Below are 23,015 nucleotides of genomic sequence, written 5' to 3'. Positions count from 1 at the left end.
ATATAAGACCTATGAACAAGAGTGTACCAGTTTGAGAGTATAGCTCTGTTTCCTTTCAGTGGTATTCATGGTGAATAGTAGTACATACTGATTAGAAATTTGTGTTTATTTCTCAGTCAGAAACATGATCCTTGCTAATGATACCAGTTGCTTGGTTGTGTGTTTCATAGCATATTTATTTGCAGACAAAAGTTTGGAGAAAACAGTTGAATCAGAGCTAAGGGCAAGAATAGTGTCCTAAGTTGCATGTATTTTCTTACTCGCTTTTTGCCTCAGCAGTTGTGCTGTATGTTTCTGCTGTCATTGGCAGCTGTGTTGTTCTGTTTATGCTGTTGTACAAAAAATGATCTATCTCTCATTCTAGATAACACTTGATGTGTTGGTTGAAATGGGACACAAAGAGTTGAAGGAAATCGGAATTAATGCTTACGGCCATAGGCACAAAATCATTAAAGGAGTTGAAAGACTCATTTCTGGACAGCAAGGTATATACTTGTTTCAAGTTATTATATAATACTGCTTTTGTAGAATCCGTTTCAGTAATACCTCAGATTATCCCAGGCAGTGACATTGTTGTCTGTCAGTGCTTTTGTTAATTTTCTGTATCTTGCTCTTATACCTAAGTATGTTTGTGTTGCAAACACTTCAGGCTGATTATCTGGGACTCTGCAAAAGGACAGGTTCCATGTTTTTCCACTGCCTAATGTTGAAATGAACTCTCAAGCAGGCAGTGGCTTATGCGTAGTTGCCTTGTCATGTATGTTGGAAATAGCAGGCTAAGCACAGGCACATGGGTTGATGTGTCTGAAATGTTCATTCCTGTGGATGGAATGAATGATAAGTATCCTCAGATAAATAAAAATAATTTTAATCTCTATTCAAACACAACTGCTATGCTTTGATGGCGTTTATGGTGTTTTCATTGTAATGTACAGGGAGGGGTTATAAAAGGAAATACTGAAAAAGTTTGTTCGAAACCAGCAAAGCAGCTTGAAGGATGGCACTTTGACATCCTCAAAAAAATACGTTGCTGATGGAAGGCAGTGTAAATCATTGAAAATATTTGCTGCCTTATTTTTGGCAAAAGTCTTCATCCTATAAAATGTGTTCTCAGAAAATGGATCTCTTAAAACTGTGTTAATGGTGATCATGCCAAACTGGCAGTCTTAAAGCAGTTTCTGAAGCTGCTGCTATGTTTTGTTGTATTCACAGGACTTAACCCATACCTGACTCTAAACACCTCCAGTAGCGGAACTCTTCTCATAGATCTTTCCTCTGAAGATAAGGAGTTTCAGTCAGTAGAAGAGGAGGTATGCCTCTCTTTGTAACTTCTCAGTATTTTTTGTTAGTTCCACTACTGATATGGCCAGAGGGCATTGCTAGACAATTGAAGTATGATTAATACTTATACGTATAGTAAGAAACTTGCAATAAGGATACTTCAAGTTTCCATCTTAATTATACCACTATTCCAGTCCGTGCTCGTGAGATTGGTATTTTTTTCTTGGTAATGTTGTTACTGCTACTCATGTTTTTAACACTGTACAATATAGAAAAGCTCTTGCATGTAACACAAATTCTATACTACCAATTGCCTGCCTGTTAAGGCATGTGTTTAAGTCACTTCCTTGCAAAGTATGGTGATCGCACAAGACAGTTATGAAGAAACAGTAGTCCAAACAGAATAAAGGCAATCTTTCTCATTTGAAATCCTCAGATGCAGAGTACTGTCCGAGAGCACAGAGATGGAGGACATGCTGGGGGAGTCTTCAATAGATACAACATTTTAAAGGTGACTGTCACGTTTTCATGACTAAGTGATCTGGCCAAAATTATCCTTGACTTGTCCATAAAATGCTCTGCATTTATTTGTTGAATTCTGTAAGAGATGTGTCATTCTGAGACATGCACAGGGAAAAGATTATCCTCCAGGGAAATTCAAAGAGTAGGATGATATGGGAAAAACTACTTACAGGTCAATAAACATTAAATTAAAAAAAAAGAAAGATTTGTCATAAAAGGACCTCACAGAAAACTGCAGAATATCTGAAGAAAAATATAGAAGGTTTCATAGGAAACAAAGGCTTACTTCCATTAAGGAAGTGTGAGTGAAAAGCAGGAAACAAGAAATGAAAACAAAACTTTTGAGGCATGGAAGTGAAGGGACCTAGTATGGCTTGATTTAAATCCAAAGCAGCTTAAAGCAACAGGAAGTAGACAACCTTTGTTTAAATAATTCAGTAGAATTTCAGTTTGCATTTTCTCCTGGAGAAATGGTTGCTTTAGTTAAAATAATAAGTTGCTAATTTCTTAAATACAGATTTTATGCTAACCTAATATTACACTTCTGTAATAAAACAGATGCACTGTCTACACACACAAGGCTTTGTTATTGCTCACCCTACCTTTGCTTAGGGTACCTTAATTATTCTAGAAGTCTTCCACGAAGACTTTTCTTTATTTAGATGGCTTTATCTGTCTATTCTCAGAGGGATACTGCAGCATAATTGTGACTGGGCCTGCTAAATGCAAATTAAGAAGGTTTAAGATGTTTAAAAGTAATTGATTCTTAATTAAACTTATAGTATTTACTCAGTATTATACTGCAGTAATACTTGTGAGGGTAAATTAAAGAATTCTGTTGTTTTTTGTTGAGTTTTAAGGAAAGAAATATTCTTTAGGTATTCTTTAAGCATTTTAAAGTGTTGTGATACAACTAATGTATGTTAAAAATCTGTCATGTAAACACAGGTTTTCAATTTGGGGATTAAACTTATATTTTTACTGTTTCAGATTCAGAAAGTCTGCAACAAAAAGCTGTGGGAAAGATATACTCACCGGAGGAAAGAGGTCTCTGAAGAGAATCATAACCACGCTAATGAAAGGATGCTGTTTCATGGTGAGATGTTGGAATGTGTCTTAGATACTCACCTAACCGTCAGTGCTATTTAGTGGAGGGTTTCTGTTGGATATATGTATTACATTTTTTTTCAAACATTTTATTAAGACACAATGCACTGGATTCTTCTTCTGAAACTTCCTCAGCCATGTTTCTCCCACAGGAGACTATGAAGTTCTAAGTGAAAACACTTTAGCTGTAACGAATAGAGGCTAAGGGAATATGCCTCATCCTTCATTAAGTTACCAGAACAGTGTTATTGGTTGTTTGATGAAAGTGATGAAGGATCAAACTATTCTACTGTGAGCTGTGGGGGTTGTTTGTGTAACCAGTAATTAAATTCTTACAGCCTTTACTGGAATGATGAATAAATAAATAAAGGTTATACCAAAGCTAGTGGTAAGATGTCTTGCATGCAGTTATGCAGTTTGTCCTGATAGAGAAATTAAATACATCTACTGTGCTTTCCTACAGTGAAAAAAACTACTTAGTTCCCAACACAAGGTTACTCTTGGAAGTTGCAGTAACAGCAATTATTGCTTGCCCAGACTGACAGAGATCAAAATACTGTCTTTTGATTGTGGTCTGTACCTGCATAAGAGGAACCAGCCTCTTGATGGAATGATCTTTTTTTATAGAAAAGACTTGAGATTATTTTCACTGTAACTCCTTACATAACTGAAATGCCATGTTCTCTTAGAATAGCTTTTCTCTAAAAATTCCCTCATGTTCATACCGTGGTATGAAAGCTTACTAAAAGAATACATTCTTTTTCAGAATTAAAGAATATAATGCATCTCAAGATCCAGAGTCTAACTTTTTAATAGGTTATTTTTGAAATCTAAATGTTATGACCATTGGTTGCAAGTAAATAGGGAAAAAGAATGCTGGAGAGACAAACAGCTTTTGACAATTGCTGCACAGTTTTGTTTGGAGTCTATTTTTTAACTTCTTTTTTAAGTGCAACTTATTAAGAAGAAAATGGGATTTGTGTAGCAGCGCAGACCAGAATCTATGATACGAAGCCATGCTGAAGGGAATGCAGATTCACTGAGCTTTCTCTTGTAGCAAGTTATTTGAGATACTATCCTTTGCAAATACATGATAAGCTGACACCTTTCAGCACCTATCCCTTGCATAAGATCTTTAGCAAACTGGTCCTGTAAATTGGAGCTCGGAATTTCTGGAGATAGATTTCGCTGTGTGTGTGAGGAAATGGGATACTGAAAAGAAAAAAGTTGGGAGATGATAGTAAAGTTGTTACAAATTTCTATGTGGTGTACTTTAAATATTTTACTTCCCTTCTCTTAGGCTCCCCGTTTGTGAATGCAATCATTCACAAAGGCTTTGATGAAAGACATGCTTATATAGGTGGCATGTTTGGAGCTGGGATTTATTTTGCTGAAAATTCTTCCAAAAGCAATCAATATGTGTATGGGATTGGAGGTGGCACTGGATGTCCAATTCACAAAGACAGATCCTGTTATGTTTGCCATAGGTAAGTTATGATCTTTTACATAAAAGAATCCAATCTTGATTTGCTGGTCTACAACACGGTGTGCAAATTAGCAGATTCTGTGGGAAAAGATTTCCTTGGTAATGAGGCCTTTTTAGCACTGCTATACACTGAGCCTAGCAGAGATGATTAAACAACCTTGATATTTGTATTACAGAACCTTCAGCTATCTTCATTGTATATAACCAAGACTTTGCTCTTAAAAATCAGACTTAGAGAGCAAGGAGGGTCTGCTAGCTGCTTGTGTGAAAAATGTAGCACTATCAGTGTGCTGCCCATTTGATCATCTGTCACAGAGACAGGAAAAACTCAATGATGCTCAGGTGCTGTATTGAGGAACAATTTGGCGCTTTGGAAGAGATCATCTCATGTCACTGCTGCTTCAGATGATAAAATATAGGCATGGATTTATGCAATCTCTGATACTACCAGCATTCTTAAATCCCCTTAAATCCTTGAGTCTGTACCCATATTCACTTTATACTGTTACCATTTTCTGGTACTCTCAAATAAAAATAAGAATCTTCTTGAAGTCTAGAGAATGTCAGTTTAGTCAGGCTGTTAGATAGAAATCTAATGTTAGAGCATCAGGGAACTATGATGTTAGCATGAATAATTTGAGAGCGGGGACCCATAGAAAATTAAAATGGAAAAGGGGAGGGGAGGGAAAGCTCAGTGAAAAATCTTGAGTGCTTTGTTAAGCACACTGTGTTCAGTAAGTATTTGTTTGCTATTAACAGCCCTTTTCTCAGATGGAAGAACTTTTGCAAAGATGCCATAACTTTTGTCCTTCCAAACAAAATTTCAGAATTTTGCAAACTACGGAGAATACCTGAAGTGTTCATAAAGTGTGCAGCTCTCAAGCAACAGTTTAAAATTACAAAGGCAGTCTTTCTAGTGCTATACAAGCATTCTTTAGTCATGATCCTTTTTTCCCTTTCAACACAGGCAGTTGCTGTTTTGTCGTGTAACACTGGGCAAGTCTTTCCTGCAGTTCAGTGCTATGAAAATGGCCCATTCTCCCCCTGGACATCACTCAGTTACTGGGCGACCCAGTGTAAATGGACTGGCATTGGCAGAATATGTCATTTACAGAGGGGAGCAGGCAAGTTGCTTTTTTGGTTTGGATTTTCAGACTCTGTTTTTTTAAGGCAGTGTAGTATGTTGCCTTTTGTGGGGTCTTTTTTGTTTTTGTTGTGTTGTTTTCACTCTGTGTGGTAGAAATAGCTGTTGTCTTAAACTCTAGCTGTGGCTGAAAGTGAATTTTCTTTGTTGTCTGAATACTTGAGGCATTCTGCCATTTGGCATTTTGTCTTTTTCTTTGACAATAGACATATTTTTTTCTTTTACAAATGTTCTGAATGTATCCAGAAAATGTAAACTTAATAAAGAATGTGTGTTACTCTTTCAGGCTTATCCAGAATACTTGATTACTTACCAGATCATGAAACCTGAAGCCACCACTGAAGCTTAAGACAAATTACATTTGAGAAACCATCAGACTTGGATGTGAAGATACCAATGTCTGCCATCCTGTTAACTGCAATGAGTTGTTGGAAAAAAAAAAAAAAAAAAAAATCTTCCATCCACAGGTGGTGTGGTAGCAAATGTGAATAAAATCTGCCGTTTTTGACTTGATAAAGCTTTAATAATGTATAGTATGTTTTTCTAAAATTTCAGAATTGTCCTCTTTTTCAGCACTTTAACAGACACCATTCCAGGCGTAAACTGTGGTTTGCCTGTACTAAATTAAAACAAAAATTAACTTGAAACAATGGTTTTATACAATACTGCGTTGAAATATAACAGAAATTATAATGCTCTATACAGGAAATCATTTTACTAATATTGTGTTCTTTAAAACACTGCATTTACACTGAAAATGTTTCCGTTTGTAAAACTGTAAATAAGAGCTTTTGTACTAGCTTGGTATTTATTTACATTGCTTTGTAATATAAGTGTTCTAGAACTGCAACCTTGTACAAAATGGTTTTTTTTCCAAATGTTGGTTTGTTCATCTGTTTGCTTATGCACAATAGATTTGAAAAGCCAATTTTTTTTCAGGGTTTATAATTTGTTTGGGGGAGAGAAAACAAATTTTATGTGAAGAAGTTTAGAAATAGCCAACTTTAGATTGAATATTCAAATTTTTTTCTGTAGTTTTATTTATGAAATATACATTCCTGAGAACGATAGGCTATGAAAATATTCCAGCTGAATGCTAGGATGTTCTTCCACCTCTTTACTAGAGTCTCGTATTTTTATTTCTGTAAAATGTCTTCTGAAGTTTTTATTTAACTGTAGCGATAGTTGAGCTGTATCCTCACTTCAAGGCTAGTAGACCTTGCAAGTTAGTTTTAATAAATTATTTTCCTTGAATGTAGTTGGCAAATTAACCTCAAGGAGGTCTGTCTCGAGTTCCTCTTGCTTCCATTTAAGCCTGGAAGTTAAATGGTTCATTCCTAATGTGAGGGTGGCAGCTTGGCCTTCTCCATATGATTATTTTGCTAAATGCATCTCCTTGTTAGTGCCCTCAGGATGTGAGTATTGCAAGGTGGAAATGTTGAAACCATCACGTCGTCTCCTGTGTTTCTTCCATGTTCATGTTCAAGCTGCAGTTGAAGCACTTGTCTAGAAGCGTGCTTGCCTGCAGTGCTTCTGAGTGAGTGGAGCTGATGGAGGCACAGCTCAGGGCCCTTGTGCTCAGGCTGCTGGATGAGCAGCGCAGAAGTGGGACCTGCGGTTCTCCCGTGGTGACGGCTGCCCACGGTCCTCTGCTAAGGCACTGCTGTGGAAAAGGAACACCAAAGGTATCGCCCCGTGCCAGGTCACGTTCAGGGTTATTGAATGCGCTGATGGGTTCGGTCGGCCCTCTCATAGCTTTCATGTGTATTCTACTTCTTTTCCATCTGCAGTTTTTGCCTACGTATTTCAAAAATATGTAAATACCGATCAGAGTTCGTTTGTTTTTAACGTGGTTAGGAGTACGTTTGAGTTGTTTTATATTTCTGCACACAGCGTAGTGTCCCGGAAGACAGTTTGGTTGCTGGCCATGTTATCATACCATGGTTTTAAATGTAGTAACTGGTCAAGATAATGAAAACGTCTTGCTGATGTGGTGGTTATGTGATTATGCTCTATGTAAAAATGTATTGAATCTTACCCAGTTATGTGGGGAATCTGAGTAATAAGATTGCATAACTTATCTCTTGCAGAAAGTAACATTGGCTATGAATAAAAAAGGCTTTGATTTTTAGGTACTTTTCCCAGCATGTTGCCTGTTCCTTTGGTGTAGTAACGCTGGAATTGGTGTTCATGCAAAACCTGTTAAGTATGTTTAAAGCTTCTTTGTTATTACTACAATGCTTCATTCTCTATGAATGATCACCTAATGTCTTGTAAAATATTGTGGTATGATAGATTTAAGTGGTACCACAACACTGGTTTTGTCTGTTTGGGGATTTTTTGAGCTGTTTTGGTTGTTTTTTGGTTTTTTTTGCATGACATACCTTGCACTCTGAAGATGGAAGCTGTAATGATTTGATAATATTGACTATTGAGGTGAATCTTTAATCTCGTGTGCAATTAGTTCTGCTTTACTCATCCTAAAGTGTCTTTACATGTACTGTATAACATTCCATATTCATTTAACACTAAATAAACTTAATTCACCGGTTTTCTGGTAGCATGAGTAATTATAGATGTAGTGTGTCAACCCATCGTTTTGAATGTTAGCATGCAAGACAGTTTAACAAACTGCATTAGCAGAGGGGAAATTAATTGCATTAGAGAAGCGTGGACAAAAACCTGTAAATACTGTGGAAACTTGTAGTTTGGTGTATAACTAACTGCTTTAGCTGACAGTGCAGATGTTTTAGTGAGCTGAAGCTTCCATCTACATTTATTACACATTTAAAACTGCATTATCTGGTCCTAAGCTGGAAGAAAATGGCCTCGAATTGCTTCTATAAAATGAAGAGTAGCCTGAAAACTTGGACCTTTCAGGTTAGCGTATTGGTAGCAGTGTGATAAACAACTTACTGATAGCACTAAGTAAATAGTTCTCTTTCAGTAGGAGTGTTTGTGTGGTGGGTGATTTCCAAAACCAGACTTGAACAGAAGGTGTAGACAGAGGCGATCGCTAGATGGCAGGAGAGTAAATCTGTAGTAAGACAGAAGGTGATGAAATTCCTTAAGGTATCTTGGGAATAAAATTACAAAGAAAATCATTTCTGAAAACTTTGCCTATCTGGGTTGTTACCAGAAGCAAACAAAGTAAATTTAACTTTCCATTCTGCATTTTGTAAAGTAATTAGTGTAAAAACAACTGCTTCAACTAAAGAAATTGAAAACGTTAATTTTTTTCAAAACTATATTCATAGTAAGAGTTCAGTTCTCAGAAACAATTTGGGAAGACTCTTCTGCTGTATGTAACTGAAAACTAAGATTTATCCATGCAGTGTGTGTCCAGTGTTCAAGAGCTGTGTTGACACTGATTTTGAGTGGAGTAGATTGTATAAAAGGAGTTGCTCCTGTCTTTTCTACCCTGAACTTCCCCATTAAGCATCGTACTGTGTGTGCCTGTACATGTGTATTTTTGAGCATGCACACACATGCTTTTTCCCTTACCTCGTTCACTACAGAGGAACAATAACACTGGAGCTGCAGTGGCTGAGGATGGTGGCAGTGGGGGCAGTGCTGTAGCTGAAGGTGCACAAGGGGCACGTGCCTCTTGCTGCCCCGTAGGGGAACGGTGCTCTGGAGCAGCACAGGGAGGGGATTTTTACTCTGGCTGTGTGCCTCCCCAGGTGACCAGGAAAAGCTGCAGGCGGCCAGAACAGAGAGCAAGACAAAGAGAAAAAGCACGTAGATGACTGGTTTGGAGTTAATGTGTTCTGCTCTGAAAAGGGGAAGGTTGATAACAGAGAAGACAGGAGGGGAGAGAGACGCTGCCTTTGAAGAAAGAAATGCAAATTGTAAGGGTGCTATGAAGTTAAGGTTATTTCTGTCTCATTTTTGAGTCGAAATGGCAAATAAATGTTGATGCATAGACATTACAGGGATTTCAAAATAGCAGCTCTTGTTAAGAGCTCAAGTAGTTGTAAGGAGAAAATTGCAGCCAATTCAAAACCATCACTTTAGACCTGGGAAGTAACATATGCAAGCAAATTAAATAGGATTCAAAGCCTGAAAGCAAACATCCTGAGTAGTAGTTCTTAAAAGGATTGTTTGGTAAGCAGTATCAGAGACAACTGCCAGTCAAAACAGCGCAGCAGCTCACACCCTTACTCTGTATACCACTGGATGGAAGTAGTCTGGGAGGCATAGTGAAATCATGAAAACAATTTGCAAGAGATACAAGAGTCTCACATTATACGCATAGCAGCTTTTAATAGCCAAGAACCTGCTGCAAGCAAAGTGTTCTGCATTAGGTGTGCCCACTGCCTGCCTCCTGAGCCCTCCCTTCTCCCAGAACCACCAGCTTTTTGAAAAAGGACTTAACTTAGTGTATGACTTAAATGCTTTGTGTATCAAGTTTGGGTTATGTTTACTTTTGCAGGAAGAAGAAGAAGAAGTAATGATATAGTGTTGTGCAATTAATAGCTTAAATGTTGTTAATTGTGTAGTAGGGTGAATTATGTATTACAGATGCTTTATTGTAATATCAATAAATAACATATTTTCATTTTAAAACTATTTTTAAAATAATGTTTAAAATGTCTCCTTCACTGGACTGACTCTGCAGCGCAGGTTTGGGGGATTTGGTGGTTCATTGTCTGCCTGACTGGAACACTGCTACGACAGCAGGGTTGGACTTGCTGAGCAGATTCCTGGTTTTAGATTAACGAATGTTCTCATATAAGTAAGCAGGATAAAATCCCACGTGTTTGTCTCAGAATTTCAGTATTTTCAGAAAAAAGTAATCAGGACTGTATTTATTAATTTAGCAACAAAGATACTGTATAGCTGTGAACTGGAACAAACTCAGGCACAATGTACTTGTCCTTTTGTATCTAATTCTGAAGGTAAAACATAACCAGGAGTTCCCAAGCAAATTAATGGCATATGTCATATAGCTTGAAAAATTTATTCTGATTTCTTCTTTTTCATAGCGCTTATCTCTTTCAACGTAGTGGAATTCCTTTATCTATTTGTACTCAGTCTGGGTAGGTTCCCTCCAAGTGCACTTTTTAACAGTGCTACCTGAAGAGGAGTAACAAGCATTGCTCTGTTATCATTACTACATGGAGGTCAGACCAGGATTCAGAGCGTGGCCTTGCAGAGAAAAGGCTGTGCACACGGCTTGGCTGGAATGGCATGTCCCAAGCTCAGCCCCGGGGGCTCAGCAGGCTGTGTCTGATGGCATGTGGCAGGGATGTACGAGTCCTACATAAAGTGTAATTTCCATCACCTATAGATAGCAGTCAGCCTGAAATTGTATTGATGGAATTCCTGTCTTCCCAGTTGTTTCTCTGCAGCGTTCTCTGTAACTGAGCCTGGTTTATTTTTCCAGCTGAGCTGTATACCAAGGTGTTTCAGTCAGAGCTCAGAGAGCCATAAGATCCAGTGAGAAGCTGAAAGGCATTCCAGTTTGGATGGAAGGAAGTTTCTTACCTAGGAGTAACATGGATGGCTTTCATACAAACATAGCTGCTGTTGCTCTTTACTGTACACACCTGTGAAAGCAAAATAAATTGATCTGGGTTGATAATAAAGAACCTAAATTGCAATGGGCAATTTTCAACTTTGTATTTGAGTAGGATAAATGTGTGTATGTTTTTCTTTGATTTTGAGAACTGTACTTGCTTTGAAGTAGGATATTTTTATTCTTGATGTTAAAAGCATGAAAGTAAGATCATGCCAAAGTTGTTAGGTGTTTTAAGCAGCTTCAGAGTAAGAGGTATCTGCCTCCATGAAGGGAACTATCTCCACTTGTACTTATAGTTTAGAATTCAAGAAATTAAGTTGAGAAGCACATACCACTAATTGTTAAGAACAAGATAGAGTAATCTGCATATTAACGCTGTAAAACGAATGGGAAATCTATAGATCTGTATGTGGAAAGCAGCACAAGGGAGACCACCAGTTCTGACAATCAGTCATTCACATTTCCCACTGTTTTCCCCTATTGTAGCAAAATGTGAGAAGCTGCTCTCAAGGCCACACATACAATGCTCTCTATTGGTCTTTACTGAGGCATGATCAGCATCTATGCTGAAAGTGCCAGCATCAAAGAAGTGCTACTTGATGACATCTGGCAGCCTGGCTTTGCTACAGATAGATTTATGAGCTGTGAAAGATGGTCAAATTAACATCTTCTGCATTCTTGATAGGATTAGGGTTTCTGGGACATGCAGGCATTTGCATATCCCCTGACTTTCCACATTGGCATTGTGTTCGTGGCTCATTTTAATAGATTTCGGTGAGGGGCTTTCTCCCTTTTACATCCTGCTATTTTTCAGTTGCTGTTGGCAGTGACACAGATGTGTTGGTTTAAGAGACCTGGTAGAAATCATACCTCTTGGTCTGACTTCTTCCAGTTAAAATCTTAATCAAGAGCAGCAGCAGCAGTTGCAGTAAACTTAATTTCACTTGAGGAAAGATGTGCTTCACTGGGGATGAGCTTGCATGTGTGTGCACACGTATGCATCAACTTGAATGACCTTTTATCAGAGCAACACTGAAGTTGTTGCTAGGAGTTAAAGAGAGATCTGACCCAAGCTGAGCCCAGAAAATGCAATTCAGAGCATTTACAGAGATGAGGAGAACAGAACTGCTATCAGTTCTCTGTAACAAAGATTTCAAATGTTTGGTGATCTTTAGAACCAGAAGTCAAAAGCAGATGATTGTGCCTCTTTGCTGCAATGAGGGAGTGGGGATGCTCCAAAACTTGGTGCCTTGCTCCACAAAATGGTCAGCACTTCTGGGAGGGGCCCAGGAACAGCTGCCAAAAGCATCTGCCAGGTAACTGCAGGTATTAAAGAAAATAGTAGAAGGCTGTGTCCCCACATGAAGTTTAATGCGCAACCATTTCATCTTGCTGTTAAGCGCCAGTATATCTGTTTTGCCTTTTATGTAGCACCAGTATTTCATTTGGCAGTATGATGGTGAACTGAGCGTTTCTGCTGCCTGTCTATAATGACAGTTTTTGATACTTTTCACTACAGCCTACTGTGGGTTTTCTTGACAAAAGAACAGATTATGCAGACATTTGGAGTAGCAATCCCGCTTTGTTTTCCAATTCCAAATAGTCTTTTTTCTTTTTTTTCTGATCGTAAGCTGTCCCATCCAAGCCTGCCATCAGAGAACTCAGAGAGAATCTATTAGAACACCTTAAAGCTGCCTCAAAAAAAAAGCATTTTGTACCTGCTTTCTTCCCATGTTTTCTTCTTGGGTTGCAAATTTTTTATGGCATAAGGACTGTCTCTACTCAGATGTATGCAGGTAAGCCCTTCAGGTGCTCCTGTAATACAAGTGATAAGCAAATCTCTCCATTGTCAGACCTGCTGCTCCATCTTTTTGTCTTCCAGGGAGTTTATCTGATCACTGCTGAGTGACACAACCCAAGTCCTGTTTCTCTGATGACTGTGGCATCAGTCTTTCTGCAGCCACTAGGAAATGTGCGTGCGGAATATGGAAGCTACACTGGGTCACCTTGATTGTTCTGTCTGATTCTGTCTGGTGATGCTAAGGGACATGCTGCTGTTAGCTAATTTCAAATCACTCTTTCTTCAGACTAGGTTTACGGAAAGATAAATGAATGGATCTTTGTGAACTCCTAATCACCTTCAGTTGTAAGACTGAACAGCTTTTATGCTGTAAACTTACAGTTTTCAGAGTTTTCAGCAGTTCTGTTGCTGAAAGCCATGCTTGCCTGGCTTTGGACCCTCATTTCATCTCCTGTGTGATGATCTCCCTGCTGAAAGCTCACTCACCCTTTAAGTTGGGTTGGATCCCTCATCTTGTTTGTAATAGAGGTGCATAAACACTTGAGCTGACATTAAAAAAAAACAAACAAAACAAAACAAAACAAAACAAAACAAACAGGGAAGAGAAAAAAGACAGGAGAAGGACAAGGCTGGCTCTTTCAACTGTAAGGCCAGCTTCTGCTGGGGCTGATGGCATAAGCAATGCTCCTCAGCCTTGGCTTGCCAGTGAGAGATAGCTTGAGTTCATTGCATGAACATGTGGTGAAAGGGATTTCCAAGGTGCACAAAAAAAATGGTGCACAACATATCACCTTTCAAAGCTTACAAATAGTAATCGTATGTACTTAGCCCTTACCTGGATGCGTAACACTAAAAACAAATTAGCTATTCATCTTCAGGAAATAACCACTTTTTCTAGCACCATCTTCTGATCCCCCCACTCCAGCTTTTGCACTCACTTCCATCCCAATTTAAAGTTAGATGATGTCTGTTCTCCAGAGCTGGCTAGCATGGCTTGGCCATGTAGGGGCTTCATGTCCTGCTGGAAGCAGCGCCAGGCAATTTGGGCTACCTCTGCCAGCCTGGTGCTCTCAGAAAGAGTCAGCCCAAGGCCTCTTGGTGGCCCAGTGCTGTGTTGTCCCCACGTGTGTGTCCTGCACACAGCTGGCCTTCACTGTAGAACTGCCTTCATCTTCCAGAGAGATGGGAGACCCTGTCTCCCTTAGATCTACAATAACTTCTTAAATCAAAGCATTTTTTTGTTTGTTTGCTGGTGCTGTTCTGCTGTTCTGCTGCATGACTGAGGCACTGTCAAGTTGTTGGCTATGGGTTCATTGCAACAAACCGTCACATTACCTCTGCTGTTTACCATGGACTAATAAAGATTTCAAAAGCCCCCAGAAGCTATTAAGATGCCGTTGATATGCACATCTCTGGCTGGCTGTGTCGGCCGCGGGAGCGCGCTCATTGGCCCCTCGCTGGGTGGGATGACATCAGGCCCTGCTCTCAATAGGGCCTTCAGTTTGCCTCAATGTCTGCTGAGGGCTGCGAGAGAATAGAGCGGAGGGGAGAAAGCGTCCACGCTACATGGCCTTGAATCCAATAAAAACACAGGCAGCTTCAGCTGGGGATAATAGAACTTCAAAAAAAAAAGAGCGAGACCGTAGTCTTGGAGCTGCTATTAGCAGGGGATGAATCGCAAGGGACCATTTCATGCCAGGGTACTTTAGAGAGTAGAATCCCAAAGAGCCATTAGCTCTCAGTGAGAGTCGTGTTGAAGCCCTTTGCTGTCAGGACAGAAGCATGCATATAAATTTTATACCATTTGTCTTTGAGCAGAGACAAAAGATCAGCTCTAAACCCTCAACATCTTGTCTCAACTAACATGAAATAATACTCTCTTGTGTGGCTGTCTTGTTACCTTTTACCCATCAGAAGAAAACGTGATAAATTTATTCACAATATCCAAAGGTTTTGCTCTTAAAATTAAAAAAGGAGATGAAAATGCAAGGAGTTGAGTCTAGATTTATTCCTCTTAGTACAAATCATATTGCTGTTAAGGGTGGCGACTTTGGAATGAAACAGCACTTTGTTTAGTTGAAAAGAAATACAGCTTCAAAGTCAGCCACTGGGGTTTCATCCACAGCTTTTCACTAACTTAACTTAGAGGATGATGTCTCTTATATTCTCTAGTTCCAAATACAATCTTAAATATATACATATATATATTTCTGTCAGACTTTTTGTTCTTTCAGTTTAAATCATACAGAGGTTTTGGGACCTGAGACCTTCACTTAGTCGTGCAACAGAAGATGCTGAGTGCAGTAGGTTTGCTCAGACTAAACAGTGCCTCTGGTTACGATTTACAGAAAAAGATGCTTTAAAAATTTTTGCTTTGAATTCAGTTTGTTGTGTGTGCTGAAATAGATCAATTCTGTTTTAGGATTTTGAAGTCTTTTGTTAAAGAAAAAAAAATCTTTTCTATATATGTTCTGTGTTAAAGAGGTATTGTATTCCCCTTGATAGTTACCTTATCTTCAGTACTTTGTCACCATGTAATAAGAAATGATGCGTGGCACTGAGGGACAGGGTTAACGGGCATGGTGGTGATGGATTCATGGTTAGACTGGATGGTCTTTTCCAACCTACAGCGTAATTCTGAGTTTGCCATGATCCTTTCAGCAAACATTCTCTCATTTTATGACAGTTTAAATAGAGAATAGTGGAATATTAGAGTCTCAAATCAGTAAATTCCTTGCTATACAAGGAATAATTATTCCTGCATTTCCTCTGAGAGATGATCATAAAACTTCTTTTGTTGATCCAATAGCTCTGCAGTGGGTGTAAAACTGAAGTAACATCAGAATTATTCATTGTGGTTCATTTATGACAGAACACTTCTGAATGGCACAAGACAAAACTGAACAGATGAGCTCTACATACTCAACAGTTTTACACGTTTGTTCTATCACATTTCCTAGAACAAAGTATGAGACAGCTGCTCACACAGCAGTAGTGCTGGCTCCAGGTAGCAGAACCCTCTTCCCAACATGCACACTGGCAGAGAGCAGTCAGGAACACGAGCATCCAAGCAGAGTATGAGAGCCAGCAGCGAAGTCAGGGCTCTGGAACACGGAGATACATCACGTTGTTGCTGTCAAATAGGCATCTGTGTGTTCCTCTGGTGCTTCAAGACTACACGGGTGGGCCCACAGCACTTGTCACAGGGGGTATACGGCTCTGCAATGGGAAGGCTGGAGCCAGGAGTGGGATTGCAGCACGGCGGGCAGGCCAGGCCGCTATTCACCACAGGAATGCAGACTGGTCTGCTGCCTCTTGCTGTCCCTCTCATGCCCTCGTCCCCTCCAGGGACACATGGCAGCATTAACCTCTCGAATGCCTGAAATAAACTGGCAAAATATTTGCCTTTGCAGCAGCCAACACAGAGCATATGCATTTCCCAAAGTATGGCACATACGAAGCGAGGTTAAGCCCCAAAACTTGGAAGCGTTTCTAAAGCTGCAGATATTTTATGTGTGATTGTACTCAGATCCCACCCACTTAACGAAATGTTGTGAGGGCCGGGAGAGTTAATCTGAGCTTTGGAATACTGTATGGGTAAAAGCCTCTTTCATGTAACCACATTAATGTACTGAGCTTGGAATTCTTATAAATCCAAATTATTACAAAGGAAAGGGTTTGGTGTTTGGCAAAACCACAAAGCCTGCCATTCACTTGCATGGCTTTGCTTTGCTTTACAGTGGGCTTCAGAAAAGAGCTCAAGGCACAAGAGAGAGACTGGAATACATTGAAGTCATTTAAAGAGAAATTCCCAGAGATTTAAGGTTCTTTTATCCAACCCACTCTCACTTGCTTTTTTGTTCCTCTATCTTATTATTTGTTAATAGTTGTTTTTAAGTTGCACCACAAGTCCCCACAGACACACCATCCTTCTTTGGGATCCCCCCAGTGCAGATTGTGCTCAAACCCGGGTAGAAAACAACAATGTCAAATAACCACAGGTGTCACAGAAACCCAACACTACAGCCTCATCTCCTTTTCTAAAACCCGATTTTCCACAAACAACTAAAAGAGATTCTGCAGGTGGCTGAGGTTTTACCAGGCCTGGAGGAGGAAGGTGGACAGCCTTTTCAGTGGTGCCTTGTGGCCCTGGAGCAGTTCTGATATGCTGAGAATGCAGAAGGCAGTGCCTGACAAGTCAAATCTGTATTTAAAGTATGCCTATGACAGCTCAATAACAACAGCACCTTAAATTGCAACTTGTACTCTATATATTGCAGTATATTGGCACGCATTGGCTTGTTTTCAGTTTCCCTCTTAAAAAACAAGGATAGATAGATGTTCCTTCAAAGCAAGAGCTAGAGTTGTCCACATAGTGCAGAACCATCTTTTGCGGATATTGGACTGCTCTCCCACCTCGTTCCAGACTTAACCTGTAGGTGTCAAACTGACTTAGAGAAAAGGAAAAGCTTTAAGGCAACTCACAGCCATGGTGAGCCCTACAGCAGACATTGCTGTGGATATCACTGCTATGTAAAACACTGACAGATGCCTGTTCTTAGCTCTGCTCGGTTACTGAAGAAAGATTTATTTCATGTATTAACCTTGTGGCATCACTTTACAGGCAGGGATTGTTGCAAACAACAAGACAGCCTGCTGTGTTTTTAACCTCACAAATTAGAGTAACATGTTGTAATTCTACCTCCAAAATCAGAAAGTGGTGAAAGAGACTTTCAGTTTGCTATTAATCACGGATTTCTATTTGTAAAAACCACAGGTAAAGCCAGCTATGTTACAAACATGCCCAGATTCAGCATTATTGATATTTCTCCTAAGGAAAACTGATATTGTAATTCTGTTAGAAACTCCAGACACTGAGATACTTGTTTATTTGTATAACCTCACTGAACACATGTGAATTCAGACTAGTTGCCACCTTTACTGCGCAACCAAAGGAAAGAAAACAATTTTAATTGCTTACAATGTGGGGCAAAGATGATTTTTTTTAAATCCTGAAAACTTGAAAGAAGTTCCATCCTCTGGAATTCAAAATCCAGAAGCTAAAAAGCAAATTGATTTTTTATTTTTAAAGATAACTCATGCTTTTCCTTGAATGACAGCTTATTATCCTGGTAAGTTTAGCTGGAAGCAACCTTGTGAGAGTAACAGCACCTGCAGCTGCCTGTGGGGAGGTGCCCTCTTGTTAGTGGAGCCTGGGATCACCTGCCTGTGGGACAGCACAGCTTATAAGGCCTGTGGGGTAGAGCAGCTGGGCTGGGTTGTGGTATTGTGGTCAGGTTGCTTGTTGATGTAGGCCCTGGCCAGAAAGAACTGAAGAGGGAAGGATGAGATGGCAGGAGCCATCTAAATTAGGAATCAGGGAGGTGGTGAAGGATGGGCCTAGCTGCAGTGGGAGAGCAGAGGTAAGGCTGGCTGCAGCATGGGCCTGCGCAGGCTTGGGTGCCTGGGTTAGACTGGGGGGATGACAGGTTTGTGTTGCGGGGTTGGAAAGGAATGGATTCTGGTGGAGGTGAAGATATTAGCTATAAATTCTTCCTGTGCTTGGTTGGCTTAATGGCTACAGTCAGCTACCATCTAATCATAGGAGAAGGATGACAATACTATTGATTGAGGAGGCATGAATCTACACTGCTTAAAAACAGTTCTATGGATCTGACTGGTTTTTTATCCTTTGGGATCCACAATACCCAAGGTACAGAAATTTGGTATTTGTTGCTACTTAACTCTGGACATTGGTATTATTAACCATAGATTAAATGAACATGGTCTCCTGGATTGTTATATTTCGTTATTTTGTGATGTGCAGGAAAGGCTTTGTGCTCTTTCAGAGAGCAAGGAGGGTAATGCAGTGAAGCACTGAGCAAGGATCCTCTTCTTTCTCTTCTTCATGGGGCAAGACATTGTATTTGCTCAGAATTCCTAGTTGGTTTTGTAAATGAAGTGTGATGTGGATTAGCAGATCAGTTGCCATGGTGTTGCACCTTTGCGTCTGATAGTATGAAGCACAAGCTCTAAAGGCACTGCACGAAGCTGCTGTGCCAACGCCATGGAAGTAAAACAAAGCTGCATATTATTGCAAGAGAGCATGCAATGCTATGGCCACTAGCCTGCTACATGGCTGGCTGAGTATTATAAGGGAAAAGTGAGACAGATTATTTTTTTAAAAGTGCAAATTATGCATTGACAGTCAGCCTTTTGCATAGTGCTGCTGAGCAGTATCCAAGCTACTTGCTATGAAGAAAAATACCTTGGGACAAAGAGATGTATGCAACAGCCTCCCACAGCCCTCTTGTGGGAGCCGCTTGGCAGATCCTTATTGCCTTGTGGTGGTTTCCTCCCAGCTGCCCTCAAAACCAGAGCTTACAGGTGCTCCCACTTATGGCTGCACAGAAGCACCTAAATGTATCTCTGTGGACAGCCAAGGAAGGCTGGCTTGTTGAAATTCTGTTCTAACTCAGTGGCATTGTGTATGTGGACTGCTGTGCTTATCTGTGTGATGGGACCACATTTGAGATCCTAACAAACACGCTTAGCTGTAAGAATCAAGCCTCTGTGATGTTACTTCCCCTGTATGAAAAGGTAAAATTCTGTCTACTGTTGTAAATAATGCAGAGTGGCCATGTGTTGTAGAAATTGCTGTTCCTTTTCTTGTAGGATGAGAGCAGGATGTCTAAATGAAAAAGCAAGACTGAAGAAAACCTGAACTATCTCCATCAAAATGTACTGGAGTTCTGCTTCAGTAAGTGGATGAAGTGTTCAATATCTCAAACCCCTCCTCCACCTTTGTAAAGCAATTTGCTTCAAAGAAAAGATGCTTATGTGCTACAAGGACATTTCTGAAGGGAGACAACTAGAAAATCAGCCTAATTCCTTCTGTTTTGCTCTTACTTGTGCTGAGTGCAGGAAAACAGATAGTTAGGAAAATCTTGCAAGGTTTTTGCAGGACCTGGGGTGCTCTGGTGCCTTTGGCCCTCAGTGGGTGGTTTGAGCAGGCAGGGGCTGCACCTGTGTTCTAGGCAGCATCTGGATGGTGTGGCTGCAGCTGGTGGGAAGCATTTGTTATCTTATTGGCCATGAGTAGATAACATTTCCTAATTAAGTGGCAAGAATATATATATATATCATGAACACATCTGTACTTTTAGTTTTCAGCAATTTGAGGGGAAAAAAAAAAAGCCTTTTCAGTGCATGTCTCTTGATATTCTGTATAATCCAGATGCAATGTGAGAGAGTATTTTATTGTGAATGGGAATGCAGCTTTGGTGATAGCTCATTAGCTAGGTAAAACATCATTCACTTCCGAAGCATCGTTTGGAAGAAACTCTTCTGCTGTGAGTCTTTTCACAGCTGTTCTCTCAACTCTGCCTGCTTACATCTGACCTGATCTGCTCTGTGGGAACATGTCTGGGCAGCTTGTTCTGTGTGTGATAGATCTGTGGGAGCAAGGCAGCTTTACTAGGGCTACGCAGTAAAATCTTTGTGCTGTATTGTGGTACCCATGGCTTTTAGCTGGACAGTTTCACTGTGCCTTGAACCTGTTATATAAATTTGTGGTTATTTGTTTTCCGTATCATTTTCAGTGTGCTCCGTGCTGCACACCTCACCAGCTCTTGGCAGCCACTCGCCGCTGTGCTGCAGGCTCTGGGGAGAAAGGAGTTACGCGAGTTTCCAGAGTGTTATCAAAGTCGGCACTTTATTGGAGAAAGGTTTAAAAAAACTGACAAAGTGGAGGGGCGAGGGGCTACGAGGGCCGAGCGGCTCGGCTCAGCCCTGCCAGAAGCCGGCGAAGAAGGCGCACAGCGAGTGCCAGCGCTGAGCGCAGTAGGTCTCGGCCAGCTGCTCGGGGGAAGGCTCGGCGGAGGCCGCGATGGGGCCGGGCGGCACCAGGCGCAGCTGAGCCTCGGGCGGCGCTCGGCCCGGTCCGCAGAAGCGGGCGCTGAGCGGGCCGCCCTCCGCGCAGGGCCGGCGGCGACGGCGGAGCCGGGCGACGATCTGCCGCCAGAACTGCCGGCTGCGCGCGCCGTAGGCGGGGCAGCGCCAAGGCTCTCCGCGATACACGCAGCTCTGCTCCGCCCCGCGGCCCGACGGCGGCCGGCAGCTCAGCCGCAGCTCGCTGCTCCCCGCTGCCCGGCGCACCTCCCAGCCGCACCGGTGCTGCTCCGGCGTGGAGAAATGCCCCGACGGCGCCGCCTCCGGGCCCGGCCCGCCGCCCGCGGCCCCCAGCGCGGCCAGCGTCAGCAGGGCCAGAGGCAGCCTCATCTCTCAGCGCCGCGGGTGCCTCCTCCGGTGCCTCGGCGACGGCGCGGACCGGCAGAGGACCCGCCGCATGCCCCGCGCCCTGCGGGGACACGCGGCTGTCGGGGGGCGGCCGTCCCGCTGCTGGGGACCGCGGCCCCGCTCTCGGCTCGCCTCAGCCCTCTTCCCTCCCCTTCCCCCCCCCCCTTTCTCCGGCAGACCGGGAGCTCTCGGCATCGGGGCTGCCAAACGCAGCTGGAGACCGAGCCGCTCCCTCCCCTCATCCCGCCATGGCACCGCTGACCCCCAGCTCCCCGGGAACTCACGGTGCGCGGCGGGCAGCTACGGGTGCGGGGAAGACGAGGCGGCGGCTGGCGGCGGCGGGGAGGGTGCGGGCGTTATCAAGGGCCGGGGGCTGTCCCCCTGCCCCCGCTTCCCACTTTCCCCGACGCCCCTCCCCAGCCGCCGCCCCCGGGGATACGCGGGGCTGTCCGGGGCTCCCGGCAGTGCCCGCCCACTCCGCTCGGCGTTCTTGGAGCTCTGACGGCCTGGCCGGGGGGTCCCGTCCGGCGGCGGTGGTTCTGCAGGCACGAGTTATGGCTTCAGAAGTATCGAAGTGGGGAATTCTAGGACGGTTGTTTTCCTTAGCTTGGGAATTTTATGTACAGATGCGTGCGTTCCTGCGTATACCTACACCATCTCTCCCCGTCGATGGGGCGGTCCGTGAAGCGGTGCCGTTATCCCGAGGCAGAGCTGCCGGCGGAGCTCAGCCCGGCTGTGTCCCCGCGGCTGGGAATAGCCCGAGGGGGACACCTAGTGACACCTTGGTGTCTCACGTCTGTAGGAGAGACGTGCGAGGAAGCGGTGCCCTTGGAAGCCAGCTGCACCCAGGCACGTAGATATCGGCTTTCGCACATTGGTTATAGGGCCTCTGAGCCTGGCTCGCGGGCAGCTGCCCTGGTTGCTGAGAGCAGAGATCTGGCTTGGAGTGGCAGCACTGGCAAAAGCATGCTTTAGTTACCCTGGGTCTTCAGGGATACCAGGCATCCTCTGATCTTTCCTGATTGAGCTGTTCTGCTTTGAGCAAGTGCTGTCCAGCAGGATTCAATGGGGAAGACTGATACTGACTTGTTTGTCATTAAGTCCTTAAAAAGAAAAGAAAAGAAAAGAAAACAAAACAAAAAAAAGAAAAAGAGAAAGAAAAAAAAAAAACAAAAAACACTACATTTCTGCAGAGATTGAGCACAACTGCCCGAAGTGTGGGGTTTGGAGTTCTTTCTCCAGTTCAGGGGAAGATTAGGGAGTGGTTCCATTTCCCAGCTACAGCAAGAGCTGACATTGCTCTTCCTGTTTGATTGTTTTGGGAATAGGAAACAGCAGGGGAGAGAGGGTCTGGATAAGGAAATACGATGACAATAAACCATAGCAGAGACTTTGCAACCAGAAATTTCAAGTAGAGGCCAATAGCTCCTTTCCTGGAAATACGTATATACCTACCTCTGCAGGACATGACTTAGCTGCTGTTAGCTGAGCACAAGATGCTCTGCTTGGCATGTTGGGTTGAGCAAATCCCTTTCATAGGCACTGAGGACCTCCCATGGATTGCAGGCGGAATCTTGGCATCCAACCTAGGGATGTGGGTACCGTGAGGCACCATAATGCACTGCATTGTGACTATTTAAGATCCTCTGTGGCTCCAGGGAGCATAAGGCATATCATGTGCCTTAGCTTATTCGTCCACCAAACCGTGGTGCTGCATTCAGATTAAGGTCCAACCACCTGTAATTGCTATATTCTATTACACCGAGCTCCTTTTCCATTTTTCACATTCTTAATATCATTTATGCAACGTGAAATGAGGTTGTCCCACATTTGGGATCACTTTTAAAGCAGG

At 42.2% G+C, this 23,015-nt stretch overlaps 2 protein-coding genes and 1 long non-coding RNA gene across 3 annotated transcripts in view; 2 read left to right on the top strand and 1 right to left on the bottom strand.

Moving 5' to 3' along the window:
- The window catches only part of TNKS2 (tankyrase 2), a 28,976-nt gene extending 18,864 nt beyond the window's left edge, over nucleotides 1-10,112 (top strand). The window contains exons 21-27 of the mRNA XM_052677243.1: nucleotides 365-485; nucleotides 1,213-1,310; nucleotides 1,718-1,792; nucleotides 2,794-2,899; nucleotides 4,211-4,397; nucleotides 5,364-5,520; nucleotides 5,827-10,112. Of these exons, the coding sequence (XP_052533203.1) occupies nucleotides 365-485; nucleotides 1,213-1,310; nucleotides 1,718-1,792; nucleotides 2,794-2,899; nucleotides 4,211-4,397; nucleotides 5,364-5,520; nucleotides 5,827-5,889 (807 nt within the window). The 3' untranslated portion in view covers nucleotides 5,890-10,112. The remainder of the gene's footprint in view (nucleotides 1-364; nucleotides 486-1,212; nucleotides 1,311-1,717; nucleotides 1,793-2,793; nucleotides 2,900-4,210; nucleotides 4,398-5,363; nucleotides 5,521-5,826) is intronic.
- An 8,033-nt stretch (nucleotides 10,113-18,145) lies between these two features.
- On the top strand, nucleotides 18,146-20,560 carry LOC128077729 (uncharacterized). Its single transcript, XR_008205147.1, has 3 exons — nucleotides 18,146-18,288; nucleotides 19,541-19,625; nucleotides 20,467-20,560. It is a non-coding gene; the product is annotated as an uncharacterized LOC128077729 (long non-coding RNA).
- Nucleotides 20,561-20,650: 90 nt separating this feature from the next.
- Nucleotides 20,651-21,559, bottom strand: FGFBP3 (fibroblast growth factor binding protein 3). Its single transcript, XM_052677245.1, has 2 exons — nucleotides 21,448-21,559; nucleotides 20,651-21,224 (listed from the first exon to the last, which is right to left on the bottom strand). The coding sequence occupies exon 2, from the start codon at nucleotides 21,143-21,145 to the stop codon at nucleotides 20,651-20,653; it is 495 nt and encodes a 164-aa protein (XP_052533205.1). The 5' UTR covers nucleotides 21,146-21,224; nucleotides 21,448-21,559.
- Nucleotides 21,560-23,015: the final 1,456 nt, after the last annotated feature.

Source organism: Tympanuchus pallidicinctus, unplaced genomic scaffold (genome assembly GCF_026119805.1).
Source record: "Tympanuchus pallidicinctus isolate F22 unplaced genomic scaffold, pur_lepc_1.0 scaffold16, whole genome shotgun sequence".
Classification (NCBI taxonomy): Eukaryota; Metazoa; Chordata; class Aves; order Galliformes; family Phasianidae; genus Tympanuchus; species Tympanuchus pallidicinctus.
This window is presented reverse-complemented; position numbering and strand designations above follow the sequence as displayed.

Bases quoted from the DNA above. Each gene is read 5' to 3' on its own strand.
- FGFBP3 (XM_052677245.1), bottom strand. From the start codon at position 21,145: ATGAGGCTGCCTCTGGCCCTGCTGACGCTGGCCGCGCTGGGGGCCGCG.